At 31.2% G+C, this 23,499-nt stretch overlaps 2 protein-coding genes across 2 annotated transcripts; one reads left to right on the top strand and one right to left on the bottom strand.

The window, feature by feature from the left end:
- The first annotated feature begins 9,289 nt into the window (after positions 1-9,289).
- On the top strand, positions 9,290-10,971 carry LOC118051100 (uncharacterized). The gene has a single exon (XM_035061643.2). The coding sequence runs from the start codon at positions 9,393-9,395 to the stop codon at positions 10,614-10,616; it is 1,224 nt and encodes a 407-aa protein (XP_034917534.1). The 5' UTR covers positions 9,290-9,392; the 3' UTR covers positions 10,617-10,971.
- A 6,886-nt stretch (positions 10,972-17,857) lies between these two features.
- Positions 17,858-20,352, bottom strand: LOC118051101 (deSI-like protein At4g17486). The gene is made up of 3 exons (XM_035061644.2): positions 19,958-20,352; positions 19,091-19,378; positions 17,858-18,353 (listed from the first exon to the last, which is right to left on the bottom strand). The coding sequence occupies exons 1-3, from the start codon at positions 20,094-20,096 to the stop codon at positions 18,082-18,084; spliced, it is 699 nt and encodes a 232-aa protein (XP_034917535.1). The 5' UTR covers positions 20,097-20,352; the 3' UTR covers positions 17,858-18,081.
- Positions 20,353-23,499: the final 3,147 nt, after the last annotated feature.

Here is a 23,499-nt window from a genome sequence, read left to right as displayed (position 1 = left end):
CTCTTAAACCCATTTAAAATTAGTATATTAGATTTAATTCAAGATTTCACTAAGTAAAAAATCCAAGTTTTTTTTTATATTAAAATGATATCATTTTAAGGTTTTTTTTTTAAATTAAAACTTGAATTAAATTGAATTAACCCATCCAATTTATAATTTGGTACGTTTTTTGGAATTCTTAAACTTCACTTTTTTATTTTAATATTTAACTTCTACTTTCATACACCTAAATTAAATATATAATCCACACTTACTAGGGAAAGCGTTAGGTGACCATTCAAAGTCCAAAGTATTGCATGTGCCTTGAATTGATAGCGTGTTTTGTAGTATGGTAACGGTTGTTTTTCAAATAATTTTTTGTGTTGAAAATACATGTCAATTATGTTTTTTTTATTTTTAAAAAATTATTTTTGATATTAGTATATCAAAAGAATTCAAAAAATACAAACCGCAATTAATTTTAGTAAAAAAAAAAATTCAAAATTGATGGGACGTGCTCTGAGACGGCATCGTATAATTGAGAATATGAGTAAAGCTTGAGAAGCTACTTCCACTATTCTTCACGTGCCATAACAATGGAAAACAGGGGTTTGTCCTGTCCATGCTCGTGTTTGAAAGCTGGAAAAGCAGGGGAGGACTAGAAGATAGTTTTAGTGCAGAAGTAGTTAATTGTTTTTTTAAAATATTTTTTAAAAATATTTTATAATTTTTTATTTAATTTTTTTAAAAATTATTTTTAATATTAGCACAACAAATAAATCTAAAAATATATAATTTTTTAAAAAATAAAATTTACACTATATTTCTAAACGGGATCTAAAATCTTGTTAGATACACGTGCTAAACTCTCTATCCTAAAATTTTTAAACCTACTTCAGGGCAGTTATGCAACCTAACTTTGACAACTTTAGATGGATTCCAGGCTTGAATTCACGAGAAATTGGAACCTCCCATTTTAGGTGGTAAGCCTACGGCTTAATTGCTTGAAAAGAGTGCTTAACAACTCTAATTTGCTCCACCAAAAGATGGATCAAGAGGGAAAATTATTTGGGAATGCGATGTAAATCGTATTTTTTAAAAAAATTATTTTTTATTTTTTTAAAATTTAATACGATTTATATGTTTTGGATCGTTTTGATGTGTTGATGTCAAAAATAATTTTTTTAAAAAATAAAAAAAAATATTATTAACATATATCTTAACACAAAAAATTATTTAAAAACCACTATCATACTTTTAAATTAAGGAGGCAAGCAATGGTGTGATCTACTTGTATAATTATTAGGGTTTTGTTTTGTAGTGTGGTTGGCAAATGGCAAGTAAAGTGTTTGGACAGAACTAGGTGTGGCTTTTCTTTCAATATTAATGGATGTTTTCACACATGGTGGGCTCCTTTGTTTTTGTCTTGGACCTGAGAGAATGAAATTACCTAACCATGTTCATATTGCTTTGCAATTCGCAATCCATTTTCAAACGAGAACGATGGGATAAAAAAAAACCTGTTGTGTTTTTTAAAAGTTTTTTTTCGAAGTTTTTTTTTTTGAAGAGAAATAATATATAGTTAACAGCTTATTGTAAAAATAACAACAGTTTGAAGCTATAACTCATTTGAGAGTATGATTGTAGTTATTTTTTAAAATATTTTTTATTTAAAAATATATTAAAATAATATTTTTTATGATAATATATATATATAATATATATATATATATTTTTTTTTTTTTTTCCCTTCTTCTTCTCTTTTAGAGTGAACATAGATTTGAATGATAGGACAAACAAATCCATGTCCTTTGGTTCTGGAAGTGGACACATCATGATGGTGCAATAAGTCGTAGATTGATTTATTTTAAAATTTAAAACTTAAAATAGCTTTTAAATTTAAATAAATATTAGTTTTATGACAGCTTGAGATTGAGACTATTATTTATTTATTTATTTATTTTATAAAAAATACCTTTTAAGAATAAATAGATATTATCTGTATTGCTCATAAAGATAATATTTATTTATATTTATTTTTAAAATATAATATTTCAAGTAATATCTATTTAAAATTAAAATATTATATTTTAAAAATAAATAAATATTATCTTTGTTGTAGTTGTGATAAAGATAATATTTATTTATTTTTAAAATTTTAAATTTTAAATATTTAAAAAAAAGTCTCTACTGCAGTTTTTAAAAGAGAGACATATAATTTTAACGTCGCAGATAATATATATAACTTTTTAACCAATGCTTTTTTTTCAAATAAATTCTCAATTGTGTTATTTCTAAAATAAAAAACTTAAGCTTCTTTTTAAAAAAAAAAAACTTTTTTTTCCTGTTAAAAGGTATAATTTTCAGACCTGATCCGGTTTAAGGCCCAGATTAGCCGGGTCAATTATTTAAAAAAAAAATTAAAACAATATTGTTTTAGTAAAAAAAAATCAACGAGTTGTAACTGAGTTTTTGATCCGAATCTTTGCTAGATCAATCGGTCGCTGGTCACACTGAATTTTTTTTTTTTATTTTTTTTTTAATTTAGCTTGGTTAAATTCCAAGTCAATCAGGTCTTGTCGACCCATCCGGCCGAAAACAGATTTTAAAATTATGGTTAAAGGTATGTGATTGGATTCAGTGAGTCTTCAATCATGAAAACAAGTCAACTGATTTTTATTCTCTAGTAGAAATTTATTTTGACTAGTACTTTTCTTCTACCATAAAAGACACGGTGCTTCATAGGCACGGCCATGCACGTTTTAATTTCATAGGCATGGCCGATTCTTGAATTTTGAGCAACTGTTTTTTCTTGAAAACTAAGCTTATTAGTTGAATTAGACCTGTTTATTTTTATATTTTAAAATTATATTTTTTTTTAAAATAAAAATTATTTATTTTTCACTTTCAAATTAATTATTTTTTTATGTTATTCAATTATTTTAATATTTTTCGAAGTAAAAAACATTTTAAAAAATAATTATAATTACACTATCAAACAAATCTTTAATAATAAAAAAAAATTTTTGAAAAGCAAATGATGTGAAATTATATTTGAACTTGAGTAAAAATAAATAAATAAAATTTTAGGACATCTCTAATATATGTTTTCAAAACAATTTTAATTGAAAGATATTTTATTTTTAACTTGTGAGATTTAGATGCCGTTAATAACCTTACGATTAACCCAGGACTTGGATTATCAATCTACCTTCAAATAATCGTCCTCTAATTTGCGTTCAAGAGGAATTACTTTAAATTAATATTAAAAGCCACAGCCATGGTTAGATTACATTTCATCTAGAGAAAAAAGAAAGAAAAAAAAAGAAAAAAAAGAGGAGTTATGCCAAACTATAAAACGACTTGAATCTTGGCGTATTTGATTAATATTCAGTCAGCAATACTGACCGAAGAAGTTCAACGGTCCAAACAGGGACAGAATATGCTCCTCGTTGCGATTTCCGAAGAGTTGATGGTTATTACAAAAACAAGTTGCAACAAAACATGGATCTATAATGTGATCAAAAGAATGTTCAAGAGAGATTCCTCTGAAAAAAAATAACGACTTGGTCCAAGTTGTTCTTCTTCTATCCTCCATGAACAATTTCTTTGACCTTTTGACTTTTATGATATTATTATTAATCAGAGACGGCTTAAGATGAATGAGGGTTTTAGGCAAGATTATGAATAGGATGTTTTAAAATATTTAAAAAATATTTTATTTTTTATTTTTTATGTGTGTCTGACAAGTGGGGTTTTGGTCAATTTTCATTTTATATTTAGAGTCTGTAGGATAATTTTAATTTCATAAAACATAACTAATAAATATACTTAATTATTTTTAAAGTATTTTATTAAATAAAGGTTCTGAATCTCAAGTGAACTTTAACCTATGACGGAATCTAATACAAGTATTACTTCTATGCTTTTGCCTAGGTGCCTACTTGCTTTCCATGTCGATGAGAATTGAAAACTACAAATGGGTAAATAACAAATAATGTGCTGATAAATTTATAGATCCATTTTCACATCAATATTCAGGTTATTATGTATTGTTAAAAATCACCCTAGCTTTTCTATGTTTTCTTTGATTATATCATCAAATAACGGGGGAAAATAATATTATTTTATTTTTTTTCTTTTAAGAAAAAGATAATATTTCAATTGAAATGAGACTTGGTTTATAGACTAGATTTGTGATAAATTCAAATTTAATGGCTCAAAAAATTTCTAAAAAACATCATATTCAATATACTGATGATCCATGAACTACCCCATGGGCTTGTCACGACCATGCTCAATCTTCTTGTTTAATAGGCTCGAGCAATTTACTCCAAATTTAACACTCTCTTAAGGATTTTTTTAGGACTCCATATGTAAGCTTCTCGGTATTTTATATTAATCAAATGCATATTATTTTGAGCAAAATACAACTTAAAATATCACAAAAAATAATATTTAATTCATTTTAGCTCATCCTCTCCCAAAAAAAAAAAATTGTTGACTATAAATATATCATGAAATCCTTTCAAGCTCGAGGTGACAACCTCTTTATTCTTAACCCTTTTATATATATATATATATATATATATCAAATGATATTTATCTAAAATATTATTATTCTTGCCCTTTTTACAAAGTTATTGATTCATGCACATTTGAAAATATTCACATCCATCAAAAAAAGTTTGTTACAAATATCAACTACTAATTACCTATACTTTTCATATCAAACCCCTAGATATCTTGACCAAAAAAATAAACTTAAACTAAAAAATTCATCAATTATTCAATACATCAATTTTTTTTTTCAAAGCATTTAAAATTTTGGGATTCATAAGCTTAGAGTCAACAAGTCATCAAATTGATATATCGGTGGGGCTAAGTTGTATAACAGTGGTTCATGAACTTCTAGCATCCATTTTTACCTAAAATGTAACACTATTGAACAAATAAGAATGTGTTTTCGGTGATTATTCCATTCGGACCGCCGAAGTGGATGGTTCAAAAGGGTTAGTATCGACAATCACGACTGTTCTTGGCACCAACACCTTGAGCAAATCAAGAAAGATCTGCCTTTGCCCAGTCTCCATCAAAACTCATTCAACCTCACTCATCCAATGCTCCATCCGACCGCATAAATGGATAGAAGCAAGTGCACATGTTATTAACGAGTGACTGGCAACGAAAACTTGTTGTCCTGTCGAGTACTGTTCATAAATTTTCTCAAAACGAATCATCCAATCTCTTTTTTTTTTTTGATCTGAGGAAATCCACTTCCTGAAAAATGTATTTTGTGGGCAGGTGAGTGAGTAAAACCTGGTTGTCTCAGACTCTTACAAGAGATGCACGTCCTGACTCGAACTCGAGACCTGCTGTGCAGATCTCAAACTCTTTAATCATCCAATCTGCTAAACCCTACCTTACATTTCCAGAACCACAGCTGGAAGATTTAAAGCAGACCAAGCTCTTAGGAGCTTAGGAGACACAATGTTAGGGGTGATCAAGCTAAGGGAAATGGCCTGGCTGGTGTTGCCGGACCATATATGATTGGTAGGGATGGCAGCAACAGTTCTGGGGCCTGGTTTTTTGTTACTTTCTAAGGCATGATGTTCCCATCCTTAAATTCTTTGTCCCCCATTAATTGGATCTGTGGTACAGACCGTAACTGATCCACAGGATGTGACCATTTGCTTGACAGCTTTATTAGATAGTTTATTACAACAAGGAGTACATTGTAGCATGAACTGCTTTGTGTGAGGGCTTGGACGGTTAAAATCCATGTCCAAGAAAATCACTCAGCATAATAAGGGAATGCTATTTATTTTCTTCACTATTAAAACTCAAAAATTAAGTTATTACATTATAATTAAAATCCTCGTTCACAATTGATTGTTATCTTGAAACATGTTAGAGAATAATATAAATCATATCTTGTAACCTTTCTTAATAGTTTAAGCTATTAAGTTGAGATGGTTTTTTAACATAGTATCAGAACCTTAATGACCAAGCAATCACAAGTTCGAAATCTCATTATCCCTATTTTATTTGATAAAAAAAAAAAATATATAAGGTAATGTTGGTTTATACAAGTTTCAAGCCTAAAGAGCTTTCACTTGAAGTAAGTGTGTTAGAAAATAATATAAATCATATCTTGAAATCCCACCTATTATATCTTGAAATCCCATCTATTAGCTTAAACTATTAAATTGAGATGATTCTTTAACAAAACAGAAAATGTAAAAACAATGAAAGTTAAGAAAATATGTTTTTTTGTTATTTTTACTTTGAAAATACAGAAATTAACCTCAAACATGTTTTTGTTTTTTGGTGCATAAATATGTTCTAAAAATATATTTATTCTATGCTTTTGTCTCTATTTCTATAACCACACGTTTTTTTTTTTTTTTTCTATTTCTTCAGTACTATCTACCATCTAAAATACTATTCAAAAAACAACCCTAGTTTACGTGCCAATGTTTTTTTCTTCGATCAGATCCAGAACATGAACTTGGACATGCAGTTGAGAATTGTCCACTAATGAACTGGATGCACATGAACTTTTGGGGACATATCCCCCGGAAAGCAGAAAAGCTGTCTCCATTTCAATGTCTAGAATCTTGAAAACCAGCAAGAAGAAGGAGGAGAACGAGCTAATTGTGCATTTGGAACCAATACACTCAAGTAAAGAAAACTAATTAAGTAGGATTTGTGAGCAGTTCTCTCACGGTAGGGTTAGCTCAGCCACTTTGGAATGGATTTACACCAGCAAACCTTCCTAATTCAACAGGATGGTTCGAGCCACCAACTCATTTGACGGGGCAACCATCTTTACACAAAGCATTTGGTGGCGAGTAACTTGCATGAAATCAAGGTCATGAAATGATGATCCAGTTAAAAATTCTTATTAATTATAATTCTAGGCTAAACCATCAACTATTACTAGCACAAATCTCCTTTTTTTAATGAAGAAAACCTGTGCCAGGGATCAATAAGACACCAGAATCCTCAGGTTGTATGTGAATTCTGGGTCATAATTGTTAAATTCAGAATCGTCAAATGGGTTAATTCAGAAAATTCATGATTTAGAATATAACTTTTATGGTTAATAAAAAAAAAAGATATTGATTTTATTAAATTTAATTTAGTTGATTTGATTGGTTTTTTTAGTAATTTAATTAATCAGATTAAACTCAATTTAAACATGGTCAAATCAATAATATATTTATATTGATCCTCTGACCAATTATCCTTTATCATTTTCTTGGTCTGTCCTCGTGGATGATCAGAATCATGAAAGGACTCATCATTTGCTGAAGAATTCAGGTGAATGCTAATGGTGGTTGTGCTTGAAGTAACGTAAAGGATACTCCCATTACTAAACATGTTATATTATCGTTTGTTTATTTTTATATTTTAAAAATATATAATATTTTTTATTTTAAATTAATATATTTTTTATATTTTCATATCATTTTAATGTATCAATATAAAAATATATTTTAAAAAATATAAAAATATTATTTTTCTAAATAAAAAAAAAATATTATTACACTCTCAAATACAGCCCGATAAAAATACTAACCAGCCAACAGCTAAATTACCCTCCCCTGCCCTAAGCTCTGATAAATCATAATAGTTAATTGTATAATTAATCTGATAATTTTCAATAAATAAAAAGGAACATTTGTATTATTAGGTTACAACGTTATAGTTTCAACTAGCTGTTGTTAGTTCGTATCCAGTTGTTCTTGTCTCCCACGTTAAGATACAATGGCTCTCCTTTACACTTTTCGGTTCACACTGCTTTGTTAGCTTTAATTTAAGGGTAAATATCAGATGAGATGAAATCTTGATTGAGTTATCATATAGTTTTATTTTCTCATATAATTCTATTCTACAACAAAAGAATCACATTAAAAAAAAAAAAAAAAGCTCAAGAATTCATGAACCCTCTTATATTTATACAAGTTTTTTTTTTTAATTAATATGAGTATTTGGACTAACTTACACGGACCTCCACTAATTTCCATAGTTTCTGAAGTTAATGACCATGTAAGTCTCTAGTAGTATAACAATCACGAGGCTTTAACCTAAAATCACGAGAAAAACAAACTTTTTAGTCTCAAAACTTTTATCACTTAACCATCTACTAGATGATTGTATATCTATACAAGATAATGGATTTAATTGTTAATTTTATATTAATTTTTATATATAAAAAATGATGTTATTTTGTAATAAGCTTGATGTTTTTTATTAAAATTTTGTGTACTTTTTAAAACTTTTAGGACTCGTATTTGTGTTTTAGAGTTGAGTTATATATAATTTGACATTAATTAGTTTTCTTCATTTAATTGGTGTACCAACTCCTTTTTTTTTTTTTTCTCTTAGCTCTTACCATTTATGAAAATACTATACCACCTAGCATTAAATAAGATGAATTTAATTTGAATTATATGGGACCATAAGTGTGTCGTCAAAAAATTTAGTGTAAGATTAAATGAAGATGAATATAATTTTTGGTGTATGAAAATACTATACCACCTAGCATTAAACACAAAAGAAACTTCTCTTTAGCTAATAAGTTGCCTTTATAAAAATCATCCCGCCAAGCAACAAAATTGACTTTAACCTCCAATCAATTTTATAATAGTAATTTTTTCAATATAATTATTTTCACAACCCCATTATGATACACACTTAATGATAAACATTGACTCCTTCTGCCCATTTTTAACATGCATGTAAAGCTAATAACATCTTGTTTTAATAAATTTGAATTCAGTTATAGTATTTAATTTGAATTTATATTAAATTAAATTCATTTTATTTTATATATTATTCTTATTACCTTTTTCTTATTTCTTCAAATATTTCTCATGAAAATAAATGAGTATTTTGGAAAAAATTAATTTTAATATTATTTTTTTTCTGAAATTGTAAATTAGAGGGGTTATTTTTTTTTCTTATAATTTTTAGAGATTAAATTTCATTTAAAATTCAATTCTTTGACATCCAAAATAATTTTAAATATGAGATTTCATTAAAAAATATAAATTCAATTCAATTCCAAGAATAACAAAAATGTAATTAAATTCTTTAAATTTATATGTAATCATATGATAACTACAAAGTGAAAGATGCATGTAATCTTATCTGTATTTGGAAAAGCATGAAAAATAATTTGTACCTACCAAATTACCCTCCCATTTCCTTATTGCCTTCCCCTTTGAAAAAGAAAGTCTTCCCTCTAAATTGTGAATTAATTTAAGTCTATTTACATGTTTTTGGTCAAATTTATTGTCCCTCTTGTCATATAAATCCCTCTATCTTCTTATTATCCCTTCATATTTTCAAAATCCTTGAAAGCCTCAAAATTGTGAAGAGACTTGCACACAAATCCCAAGCTCATGAAAACACAAATGTCCCACCACCATTCCTCCTCCTCCTTACCTGCTTGCTTCCGCCCTTCCACCGCCACCGACATCGACATCCACCACCATCCTCCGCCAACACCACCACCTATCTCAGGCAACGCCAACCTTACCAACTGTCTCTACCAAACTGACCTTGGCCTCTTCTCTCTTACTTGGTCAAGTTCCTTGTTAGGCCATTCTCTTCACCTCCGCCTCCACCCCATTGACGACAACGCCAGCTACTGCTCTCCTGTTTCTCTCTCTAACCCTCTTTCTGTCTCTACCATATCTTTCCATCTCAATATCAAACCCTTCCTTTTCTGGAAAAGACATGGATCCAAGAAACTCCATCTTATTAACCAGGAGCCTGATACTCCAACCCCAAGGATCCAGATCTTTTGGGACCTCTCTAGAGCAAGATTTGGGTCAGGACCTGAGCCCCAATCCCGGTTCTACATAGCCGTGGTGGTTGAGCGAGAAATGGTACTTGTTGTCGGTGATTTGACCGAAGAAGCTTTTGCAAAGACTAAAGCTTTGAAGCAAGAGAGACCCCAAGTTCTTGTTTTGAGAAGAGAACATGTGTTCGGCAACAGAGTTTACACTACGAGAGCAAGATTTGGGGGCAGAAACAGAGTGATATCGATAGATTGTAGTGTGAATAATGATGCAAGATTGTGTTTTAGTGTTGATAACAAAAGGGTTTTGCAGATAAAGAGATTGAAGTGGAAATTTAGAGGAAATGAGAGGATTGAAGTTGATGGGGTCCCTATACAAGTCTCATGGGATGTTTATAATTGGCTTTTTGATGACATAAACAATGACCATGCGGTGTTTATGTTCAGGTTTGAAAGCAATTTAGACCCCAAAGATGAAGAGGCGGTGGTACGGAAACAAGAACAAAGTGAAGCTTGTGGTGGTGGTCCTCATCAACAACAAGAAATCAACGAGAAAAATCACAACAATAATGTTGTTTTCTGGCAGCAAAACTCATCGTGTAGTAATACCAGTCATGGGATGAGTCCAATAGAGTGGAGAAAGATGAGAAAGAGCTTGGTGAGGACAGCAGCAAGGAGTTCATCTTCTTCATCAATTTCAATGTCATCAGCATCTTCTGGTTGCAGCTCTTCAGTAATGGAATGGGCTAGCAGTACTGAAGAAAGTGAACTTTGTGGTGGTCCTATTGGATTCTCTCTGTTGGTTTATGCTTGGAGGAAGTGAAAGATTCGCTGATGATTACTGGATCCATTTCTCTTCTGTTTTTCGTAATTGTAGTTGAATTTCTGTTTGTGACTAACCCCATTATTTGTTGATGAACATATTAGCAAATACACAATGAATTAATTAGTTCAAAATATCATACATACAGATAGATCTAACATTAATCTCTGCTTTGTTTCTGCATTCACACAAGATTCAACTTCTTGTGCTCTTTAATCTGCGTTCGGACAACTATTATTGTAATTGGCCTCGGTTGGGTTTGGTTTTCAAGTGTTTGATACAATTAAAGATTCAATTTTTCTTGTATAATCTTTGTATTGTTGAAGCCTTAATTGAAAAGGAAATCGTCTCTCTAGATGGCTATCTAGTACTATTGGATTTTTTTGTCTGGTCTGCCCTGTTTGGTTTTGATTGGAACAGTAGGTGTGATGAAATTTCCTAGATTTCAACCACATTTAGAACAAGACAAGATGCATGTGAAGAGGTTCCTTTTTCTTTTTTTGTGTTCTTTCCCCTCTCTTGGAACCTGTAAATTAGCACTGACCCATACAGCCGATCTCTACCTCAATTCTTGGTGACCATTTATTGTTATTCAACATTGACTGGCCGATGGATCGACCCGGTTTTTGAAAGTTTAGAAGGGCTAACTAAAAAATTTATGGGCACTACTTTATTTTTATTAAAAATAATTTATTCAAAGTTAAATTTGTTGTGAACCAAATTATACGTTTAAGTTATTCTTATTAATAACTGTGAAAAAATCATTGAAATAGCTCGAAATTTATCTTATTTGGAAGCGGAAATTATTAAGAAATTAAATGAATCTTTCTCTTGTATGTATACCAACAAAGGCATGTGGCATTTTGAACAGCGAAGGCACTGTTCAATGCTGGAGAAGATAGAGCTGCTCTGTAGTCTCTAAGGATTTGAAGAAAGCTGGGTGTCCTCAACTGGCAACCACATGTATATTGTTCCTTAACGCGCATTTAGAAATATCATGTTGATTGTTGACTCGTGGAATAAAAAGAATAGAGTCTTACAAGCTTTAACCTGCTGTCTGATGGACACCATCATCATGTCCGAGCAGTCTATAGCTTCTGTTTGACATTAAAGAGCCTAAAGTTGAGTTCATGCTTTCTGTTTTTCTCCATGGCGAGTCTCTGAACTCCCTTTACCGGCCCTTTGCATTCTAGTTGCTGTAGGGGAAGATTAGCAAATGGGGGACTCAAGTATAGGCCAAGGTTGTGCTTAGCAGTGAAAAAAGGACACGTAAAACATAGTTATAAGAATCGACCCGGTGATTAAATTGGATCACGGGTCATATGGTTTCACGCAAATTAACTCAAGTTTTTTTTTTTTTTAAAAGAAAAAATAGATGCTCTCATTAACCAAAATTAGGCCTCGAATAAGTGGGTTACTGGGTTGATTCGTTGGATTTGAGTATTATAACGTGAAAGCTACATTTTTTTTTATTAACATGAGTGTCTGAACCAGCTTGCGTGTACCTCGATTAATCCCACATATCCTAAAGTTAACGACCATGTAAGTCTCCAATAGCTTAAAGTGTATAAAACTCTAAACTAATAACTTCTAAAAAACAAATTTAAAATCTGACCAGTTGAGCTCAGGGTTAAAAGCCTTATTTATTTTTTTTTTTTTTTGGTAACCCTGAGTGTCCGGGTCAGTTTACGCGCACTAATCCCAGGCCTACTGAACATCCTGCAAACCCAGTAGGCAGGTAAAGCACCGCGGGGGTAACAGGCTGCTACTCTTGAGGATCGAACCCAGGACCTTCGCAAAAAAAGCCTTGTTGACCAATGAGCTATCAAGTGAAAAGCATTTTCTTGATGAACAATTTGCCACTTTAGGCAGAAATGCAAGTGTATCTTCTAATGTTGCACAGTATTGGGATGGAATTGACAAAATGGATTGGTTTGGAATGAAATTGAAAATTAGATAATGCATTAAAATTAATGGCCAAACCCCATAATTGTCTCTCTTCCCCTTTTTTCATTCAAAATTAACTCAATTGTTTTTCAAAATCTTGCGTCAAAGGCACTACATTGAATTTTGATTTACAAGTTTCGAAGTTTAGACTTCAACAGGAGGTATTAGGCTGAGCCTTGAAGAGTATAAATCAAAAAACCATGTGGCATACAGATTCAAAACTTTTAAATTCAATTAATCATAGGAAGAAACAGGAAATTAAGATGCCTTGCATCTGGTCAAAACGTATTGAAGTGGTGCAAACGCACTGCCTCCATTTATACACAAGTCAATCTTGTTAAAGTTACCATGAAGAGAACGATTTGTGCGTCCAGCAGGCAAGTGCTTTAGATAATCTTCTACTCGTCCGAAAGCATGGACTTTGAATCGTGGAACGAGTAAAAGGCAGGCATTATGCACCTTGCTAATAATTTTCTTGATAGATTCTGGGTTTTCCAAGTCCATACTCTGTATATTTGGATAGGAATTATTGTAGAGCTGATAAACATGACTTCGACGCTTTAGCTTCCGTGTATTATTGCGTTCTAAACATGAATCGAGTAAATTTTAATTTTTTTTATATTTTTAAATTGTTTTGATATGTTGATATTAAAAATAATTTTTAAAAAATTATAAAAATATATATTATTTTAATATATTTTTAATTACCATCATATTTGTCAACTATGTACTAAATTATGGTTGATGGCTGCATAGAAAGGGTCGCTCTTTTTCTATTAAAGCAGGGTTTATTTGCATGATCTTGACAAAGTATAAGCTTGAGGATTAAACTATGTGACATATTCTTCACCAAATTAATATTTTATAAATGGGAGCTTTATCGCAAGATAAATATGTCTATAGTGTGCCAAAATGCAAGTGGCTTGGAGCTAGCTAGCAGGCCCTTCCATGAATGTAAAACAATGTTTCAATAAATGACCATTGTGGGCATAAAAAGCTAAGCATGGGGCATGGTGGCTGCAAGTGAGCAATCAGGAAGATACACGTGGAGTTCAAGGAAGAAAGACTCGATCAACTCCATGGTTTTCTGAGCTTGACATCCTTGATATTGTAGTAATTTGCCAGACGCAAATCACATGCTGGTCCCATAATGAGTCCAAATTAGGGGATGCTTATAAAATGAAGTTGTTGATTAGCTTTTGAATTGTGTTGATGGGTCAAGTTTAGATTTTATCAACAATAGGTTTGTGAATTTCAAGATATTTTTATGATTTCAAGATATTTTCATGACGATAACTTTCTTAAATTTAATTTTTAGAAAAAAGTATTCTTTTAAATACATTAATTTAATATAAAACATGTATTTTGAAAGCTATTTAAAAATAAAATCTAGTTTTAATTAGCATTGTAAAATAAAAAACAGATATTAAGAAAAAAGAATGATAAGCTAGTTTTTTTTTTTTTTTTTTTTTTTGTAATTAGCGTAGGATAAAGGGAACCTTTCTTGCTGGCTGTGATGTGTGGTGGTCAAGAGGCTGTTGCTGCCATGGACGATTTGGATAAGAACATATAAATCTAGTTTTTTTTTTTTTTTTTTCCTGAAAATTCGAGGAAAGGAGGTGTGGTCAAAAGGATTTTCTTACTAGTCTCTTTCAGTTTTAGCAACTTGAAATGAAATCCTAATCTCCCATGTATCCGGAGGCAGGGGCAATAGTTTACCTTTTCCAGTATAATTTTCATACTTTTAGACCTAGAATTAATCTGAAAAGAGTTTTGTGTTACTAGATTATTGTGTTAATTTGTTGGTTATGGTGTTCTTTTCATAGGTCAGGTCATGAATCTTACACTTTCCTTATCAAGTTCACAATCCCAAGTTTTCTGGATCAACCTGCTAAATCGGACAAAAAAAATATAAAATTAGGTCCTAATATTTAATTTCACCCAGAGTAAAACATTTTATCGGTTTGGTCACTCACATTTCATATGTTAAGAAATTAGGTCCTTGTATCCATGATTGCTAACTTTTCATGGAATCTCAGGGCTCTGCTATATCTCAGAACATGAACATATGAATACAAGACAAAAACAGCTAACAAAACATTGACATAAGGACTTGATTGAGAGATGTATGAAACATCAAGGACTCCTTCGATGATGTTTTGTTCCAGGATGAAATAGGTTAGAACAGAATCGCAAACAAACCACAGGTCCATAGATTTATTTAGTTTTGATTCTGGGAACCATAAACAAACTATAAGCATGTTATATTACATATTTTACTGGATTCAGGAAATGTTCACAAGCTGAAGTTGCCCTCTACTCTCAACTTAGCCTCGGGACCTATTCCTTTCTCTTACTACTGCCAAAAAAAAAACAATGAGGCTTAGCACAACAAGACTGCTCCTCTCGGGTAAATATTCTGAGTATCATTGTTTAACAATGCGGCGCATTGTGGATTGCACTGTTGTAAAAGCAATATTTTTTATGTGTGTTTGGCATTGTAGCTGTGGCTGTGGCTGTGTTTATAAAAAAACGTTATTTATATATGTTTGGTTACATAATAAACACAGTTTAAAGTTTGTGGGACCCATTATAATTTGCATTCAAACTGCAAGATTAGATGAAGAGACTTCAAGCTGCTTCGTTGCAAAATATGTTACAACACAATAACCAGAGGCGCCTAGGATAACTGACTCTTTCCCTTCTCCTTCTCTTCTCTTTCTTCTTCTTATGCACTTCCTTATCTTCACCGTTCTACATCATGAAAAGTGGAGAGTGAATTAATTCACTCTCTACTGTTCACGTTGAAGAACAATGAAAAGCAACTCCCTCGCCACTACCCTCTGCCAGTAGACATCTCTGTCACGTAGGGCAGCCTGCTCTTCCCCTTCTTCTTCTCTTTCTCCTTCTCCTTTTGCAACATTTAGTTGCTCTCCAATGTTCATGTGAATAGTGGAGAGCAGCTCCATTGTTCATGGATTGAACTGGTCCAGCCTAAATCTAAATGTATTTAACCGGATTTGACCTAGTAAAATAAATAAAAAATCCAAAAATATTTTTTGAATATTGTGTTTTATTTCAAAAAAAACTAATATGTAACATGATTCAATAACACTACATAATTACATTCAAAAGAGATCGTATGATGACGTAGCATTATAGAATTTGATCGTAATCCTAATTTTATTCCTAATGATATTTTACCTGATGTTATTACACGCTCAAGAAACCATGAAACTGTAGTCATTTTCGGATAGATTTTGTACGTGATGAAATTGCACATAGTTTAATAAAATAATAAAAAAATATTTTATATGAAATATTATTTATTTCATGATATAATAGCAATAGTTAAATTTACAATATTTCAATTAAAAACTATCAATATTAATATATGTCTTTTTTAGTTATTTTATAATCTTAATTTAAAAAGTATTTTTAACTAAATACATTAAACTATTTTTTATTTAATCTCAATTTTAACCAAACATATATTTGTCCAACCTCAATTAAAAATATTTTTTATAAAATAATTTTTTTTAAAATCACAATCATAACAATTTCGGTAAAATCTAATAAAGATGTGGTTGCCGATGAAACGCAGATTACACCGTTGTCAAACAGGCACATATGTCTCTCTTGATGCTTCCTATTGCTGTAGCACTGTCGGTATTGATGGTTTTTTAAACACACCAAAACCATCCACAGTTTGAAGAATATGATTAGGAACTAGAGCCCACCTTCAATATCCCACCTGATGAGGCAGGGGGGCTTTTTCCTTCCTTGATTCCCATGGATATCATGGCTTCCAACCATTTGATTGGTGTCCTTTGCACGATGAATCAATATTCCACTGTACTTGTCTCCTTGTACAAAAGAATTATCATGGATTGTCCCGAAATCAACCCTAATATTCTTCCGGAGAAAAAAAGTTAAAGCCTGGTACTGTTACTATGATTATCCTGATCAATAGCTTTTTCCCTTTCAAACAACAGGTGTTTGACTGGTAGTGCTGAGCTCTTTGTGCTTGCGTGCAAGATCATCTTCTTTAAACTGGTGGACTTGTGCTCTGTTTTAGGAACCTTTTTGAAACTTGGTCTTGAATCTTTTTGTAATTCTTTCGATGCAGTAATCTTTTTTATCAACGCTCTAGAGCTTTCAAAAGTGATTGAAGTTAGTTTGAACTTGATTCTTGATTATTTTGATCTGAAATATGCATTTTGCCAGGTTCACTTCATCTACTTACATGGTATAATTCTTTACTCTCATATCACCTTGATTTGATGTCCATGGAAGCCATCTAAAATCAGATTTTCACTGGAATTTTTTTTTAATTGGGAGAAGATCTAGTTCTGCCAAAACTTTCATTAATGTTGAACCATGAAGCATGTCTCTTCTATGATTTTGCATATCAGGGCACGAAAGATAGCTGTATCTGTGCGATTAATCACAAAATACTCTGGTTCTTCGATGCGGGAGAAAAGCAAGATAAATGAGATCGGTTGCTTGAATCTACCAAGTCCCATTAATGAGGCACAAAGAACTGAACTTGGCTAATGGAGCAAGATGCACTGAGATTCTCTGTAAACCGTACAGGGCCTGCGAGCCCAAGTGCTGTGGCCATGGCCTAAACTGGGAGCTAAAGTTGATTGTTCAAGTTCATTGTTTAAGGTGGTCCTGAATTGGGACCGAAGACGCACATCAAGCGATCTTACAAAATACATACTTCTAGCATTGATCCATTACAGTAGACTTTTAAAAACATATTCGTTAGTTAGACTGCTGTCACTATTATCTCAGGACCGCAACTCTTTTTTTTTTTTTAGTGAATATCCGGCCAGTTTACTCCCACCACGACTAATCCCACGGCTCACTGAACATTCTACAAATCTAATAAGCATATACAGCACCACAAAAATAACAAACATACACGGTAAAATTTAAACTCGAATATAAAAAAAAGCGAATACAAAAAAAAAAAGTCTCTTCACTAAAACCTCAATTGGAGGACCGCAACTCTTTAATTTGACCTTGCAAAAGCAGATTGCTTTCTCGGAGAACCGTTAGAAGATCATTATAATCCCAGGGCCACATCTCTCTGACCTAACAAAAGTAGATTGCTTTCTTGGGGAACCTCAAGTAGGTTCTTAATGCGGGCCTGTCCATGATGACGTAGCAACACGACCCACCGACATCGACATCACTTACTAGATGACAAAGGACATTGAACTTTCATCATTCACAGAGCGCATGAACAATTTCAGAGACCAGGCATCTTTGCTTATGGACCAGAATGCATTTTACAGGAAATCAAATCATATGACTTCCCATTCATTAAAAACAGCAATCATCTTTACAGAAAACAGAAACTCTGCAACAACTTTGAAGCAGATGTTTCAGAAACCACAAAAACCAGGTAACATGGGGCAGAATACAAGCTTTGCATTTGCCCATCTGATAGTTGATTTTTTTTTTTTAAGTCTAAGACCCTAAAATGTTTCAAAACGTAATGTATTCATTAAGCCTTCAAGCTCCATGACGAGGACGTAGAATCATCATGAACAAAAGATCTTGAAGTTAGAGGAATAAAACGTCTCTGTCTACCACTTCTGCTTCCAGCAGTTGAAGGGCAAGGTGTGAATGAAGGGGAAGTTACCGGATTAGAAGAAGATATGAACCTAGTCGAACGGCTTCTCAATTTCTTCTTCTCTTGTACAATATCATCGGATCTAACTTGGCGGATTTTTGTTTGATTCAACTCAGCTGGAAGAACACAGTTGCAAAGAAAACCTGAAAGTTTTTCAGAAGCAACACCAACGTTAAATTCATGCCTGATTTGCCGGATAAGGAAAGGTAAGGTTGATAATAATCTAAATTGCATATGGCTTCTGAAGGCACGCGTTGGGATGATGCAAACCAATAGAATTAGATAATGTTGCAACCTTAACTGCTGGCTATCCATGTTTCTTTGTAAACCACTAAAATACCTCTGCGGGAATCATCTATTGAAAATCTTCATGCCATGAAAATATCAAAATTCTCGTAAAGAAATTTTTAAAAGCGAAATAATAACTAGTTTTGATATCCTCCAATAAAAAATGGTGAAAAAGACTTCATGTTGGAGTGGCTAAATAGAAACCTGAGCTGAATTGTGACTCGGATAAGACCAACATCATGGCTAACTCAAAGATCTGGCATTTTCAGGGTGAGAATGACTAGAAAAGGAATTATAAAAATGACTAGAAAAGGAATTATAAACAAAGACAGACTCGAAATAGAACACTTCATGGCTTGCAATTCTTTTACTATAAATTCACTAATGATAAAATCGGAAACATACCCTTAACCAGGTTATAAAACTAGATGTGTGGATATGCAAAAACCAGAAAAAAGATGGTGGAATTCATGATAATGTGCAAATTGCGGTTGCATGAGCACCACTCTTTTTTCCTGTCTTTGTAAGCATAAAACAATCTGAAAGCAGAAACAAGTCCGATAGCATAAACCAGTTTGAAGGGGCCTCTTACCTATACGAGCAAGACGATTAACCCATCGTGGAATTTTTTTCCCAGTCAACTTGAGACACACATCATTACAGAAGTGATTGCAGTTCTTAGTGATAAGATGGTAAGCATTCCCAGGAAACTCCTGAGCTAATTTCTCCATGAACACCCGAACTTCTTTAGGACCCAAATCAGTTCTTCCAATCAATATTGATTTTCTAAACATAAATCCCGGGCATTGCTTCGGCTCAACCTCAAAAATCCCCGTTGTCGGATGATCATGTGCTCCAAAACCATATTCAACACCGTGAACTACATTATCACAGCGAAAAACAAAAGATTCAATTTAGTTCACGTCACAACTAATTAAAAAACACTCTTAATTGTCAATGGCTGGCCCAAATTCATTTTTTTCCTCCCACCAAATCTCAACAAACCAGACTAAGTTTTACTTATTTGACTAACATGAGATCACTGTAAAATAAACAAATCAATAAACTTTCCTTTCAAGCCTCTATGATTTCATTTTCTATAGTTAACGGAGTAGATTTCACCACATCAAAAGAACAAAAAAAAAAAAAACCACTTTCCTCACTCCCCGGATAAATAAATACAGAAAACAAGAAAAACAAAAGATTTATCATGAATTAATCCCATAAATTACATTGCTTTCCTATCTTTTTCCATTCATTTCATTTTCTCAGCAACCAAACTACTCTAAAACATAAACACGCTTTTCCTTAGATCTAAACAGTGAAAAAAAAAAACTTTGAAGAAACAAAACAAACCCCTTCATTTTTCTTATAAAAAACATCGTTAAAATCGAAAAACAAAAGAACCCAGAAAAAAGTGAGCATAAAAAAGATCAGAACTTTATAAGCGATCACTAACCTTGTACACCGGAATGGTAGATACCAAGACCAACCCAGTAAGCGTAACCATTAATCGTCGTCAAATCATAAACATTTAAGTAAACTGGAACCGTCCCAGTTTTCTTTTTCTTGTTCAACATCACCATTCTACGCAGCATTTCTTTCTTTTTCTTTAAGCAAAAGAAAAGAAAGAAATGGTGATGGTGATGGTGATGGTGGTTATAGCAAGCAAAGAGGAGCCCAGTATTTTAAGGGATCGAGGAAATTCGAGGAATTTCAGGGGTTGAATTGGGAACCGAAGTATTTATTTATTTATAAATAAAAATATGTGGTGAGAGCAGACAGAGGGGAGAATTTTGTACTTTGGGTTGCACCGGCGGCCATAGAAGAGCCCGCAAGCCTTCCTTATCCTTCTGCTTTTGGTTTTTATATGCTCAGACAGGATAAACGGTGAATTATATTGACCCTGAAAGTTTATTAATTATCCAAACTGCCATTGGGTTCACTTTCCTTCACTGCTGCTTTCTTTTGGTTGCTGGGAATTGGGATGGAGTGGAAATGTACTTGGGATAGATTTAGGTATTGCTTTGGAGTAAATTATAAATATAGTCCTTGCAGTTTAATAAAAATGAGTAATTATTCCTTGTACTTTATATGATGTATTTAATTTTTTTTTAATAATCTTAGTAATTTAACTTGGTTTTTTATTTTATGGTATTGTTATATTTGATAGATAAATTAATTTTGATAAATAAATTTACTAGTTGAGATGTTAATGAGCTTTTTGAGATAAAATTAGATAGGTGGTTTGTGTTTTGTAATGAGCAAGGTTGATTTTTTTTTTTTTAACTTTAAAAAACAATATTCAAATACTATTAACTTTAAAAATGATATAAAATCCTCGAGTCAATTCAAGTTAGAATGGCAAATTCACGTTCTATAACATGAGGCTGGATTGTCCTTATAAAAAAGAGAAAAAACAAAATAAGCTTAATATTCAATAAATTCAATATTAGAAAATGAAATTTAAAATAAAAATCGGTGTAAAAATAGATAAAAAAGAAAGACTAATGTCAATTTGGATTAACATTTCATACTTATAATCCGCATCATGAGATTGGGTTCACTGCACCAAAAAATTTACGAAATTTGATTCTCAATTAATCTAATATCAAGGATGAAATTGAAAAAAAAAAACTAAATTAAAAAAAAAATAAGGATCAAATTTAATATAAAAAAATAAAATAAAATAACAAGAGAATGAAATTGAAAAGCAATTTTAATCAGATAAGTGATATAAAAAATAAATAGAATTCAAAAAAATAAAAATCAAATTTGATATACATATAAAATAAGATTGAATGTTAAGAAATGAAAATTTAAAAAAAAATTCAAAATAAATAAAAAGCAATCAAAAAAATAAATACTATAATCGGTTTTTTAAAAAAATATTTAACATTTTTAAAATATCAAATCGCCCTTAATTTACTTGTTTATTATCAAACACCCAGGATCAAATGATAAAAAAAAAAAAAAAAAAAAAAACTCCGACATAATTGAGATGCTTTAATCATTAAACATATTTTATATGAGATTTTCTTATGGTATCCCACCAAATTTATTTTTATTTATTTAACTGAAGAATAAATGAAGAATCGCCTCATCTTCCCTTTCTTCCTCTCTTTTCTTTTTCATGGCTAATTATTTCAAATTCAATACTTTTTACTGTTAGATTTGATGTTTTTCACGATGTTCTGTTTAGTTTATCCGACACCTTCCTTGGTTGAAGGTTCATGTTTTTTTTTCTCCCACGGATCCTTTAATGGGTCTTTATTCACTTATATTGCTAAGTAATTAATTTCACATCTCCTGTTAATGAAAATATCAGGTGGAAGATAGAGGTAGCAGAGCAACTTATCTATCAATGATACTAAAAAGTATTTAAAAATATGAAAACAGTTGTTTTTAAATTGTATTTATTCAGAATTGTCTTAAAATATTATATTTTTTATTTTTTTTAAATTATTTTTTAATTCAGCGTATCAAAACAATAAAAAAATTAAATAAATTTTAATTTTAATTTTACTCAACACCTATTTGAAACATAATGCCAAACAATAGCTTAATATAACATGTAAATCTGTTTCAATCCCTATATTTATATTAAGAGAATCTTCATGTATTTTGATTGATTTTAGATCAAGTAAAGTTTGTATAAAAGAAAAAATATTTCATGTATTTATCACTCACTTATTTCACTTGATAGGCATCACCATGTTCAATGGATTCACCAAAATTATTATACATTCATTTGGCTTTTTTATGGGATGAATGCATTTCTAATCACACAATCAATGAATTTATTGTTTTTCCTCCGTTTCAAATCATTCTTTGACATTTCATGGTTGGTTTTAAACACAAAAGCAACCACATAAACTAAGGGTAAAGAAAGTAAAAAATCTAATTTTTATTTTTATTTTTTAAAATTATTTTAATTAGTTGATATTAATTTTTTAAAAAATAAAAAAATTATTTTAATATATTTATAAGTAAAAAATATTTTTAAAAACAATCACTACCATACTTTTAAATATCTTTTATAAAAACATAATTATAAAATTCTATGTGATTTACTTTTTACAATATTCAGGATATTAAGAAAGAGGATCGACACATGTTTATTCTGTTTTTTTCTATTTTTTAAAAAATATTATATGTTAATTAAATGAACGGATGAATTTTATGTTTTGTCGGGGTAAGTTCCTAACAATGTCAATATCTTAATCCATTCTCCAAATTAATCAAGTTTTAGGTCCATCCTTTGAGCGGTACGAGTTTTATAGCTAGTTATCAGTTTTAGAAAGGTATTAAATATTTAGGTTTTATTTTTTTTTTGTTTCAAAAATAATTTTTAGTTTTTCTATTATTTTAATATCTTAATATTAAAAATAATTTTTTAAAAATAAAAAAAAAACAACTAAAATAGCCTCGTAATCGTGCTCCATACGTGGAAAGTCGGGATTCTAAAACTCTCTGGATTTTTAAAATCGGGATTCTAAAATTCCTCGTGGATTTTTCAAGGAGTAATTTATAAAGTAAAAGACGAATGGAAGAATCTAAAGAGGTCGACATTGGTTCCACCGGCAGTCAACAGTCGCCGCGCCACCAGCATCTCCACGGGCCTTTGTCCTCTGCTTCTGTATTAAAATAACAAGACAGTCCAGCCTCCATACCGTTTCCATCTTCAAATCTACTTTCTTATTTGGACATGGAATTTTTGAGATATCACAGAACTGCCATTTCTCATTTCGGTAATTTAAAATAAATGGGCACCAAACGAAGGATAATTTATACACTAATTCGTAGGTTTGCTCACGTGGAGTTTGGCTGGTGTCTCGTTGTGAAAATAACATATATAAAAAGAAAAAAAAAATAAAAATAAATATATTTATGAGATAATTTAAATTTAATTTATATTCTTTTTATAATACGAATGACACGAGATACACTTCTTCATCTAATTTTTTTTTTTCTTGAGGACAGTAATAAAACAATACCATA

Source organism: Populus alba, chromosome 18 (assembly GCF_005239225.2).
Source record: "Populus alba chromosome 18, ASM523922v2, whole genome shotgun sequence".
In the NCBI taxonomy this organism is placed as follows: domain Eukaryota; kingdom Viridiplantae; phylum Streptophyta; class Magnoliopsida; order Malpighiales; family Salicaceae; genus Populus; species Populus alba.
This window is presented reverse-complemented; position numbering and strand designations above follow the sequence as displayed.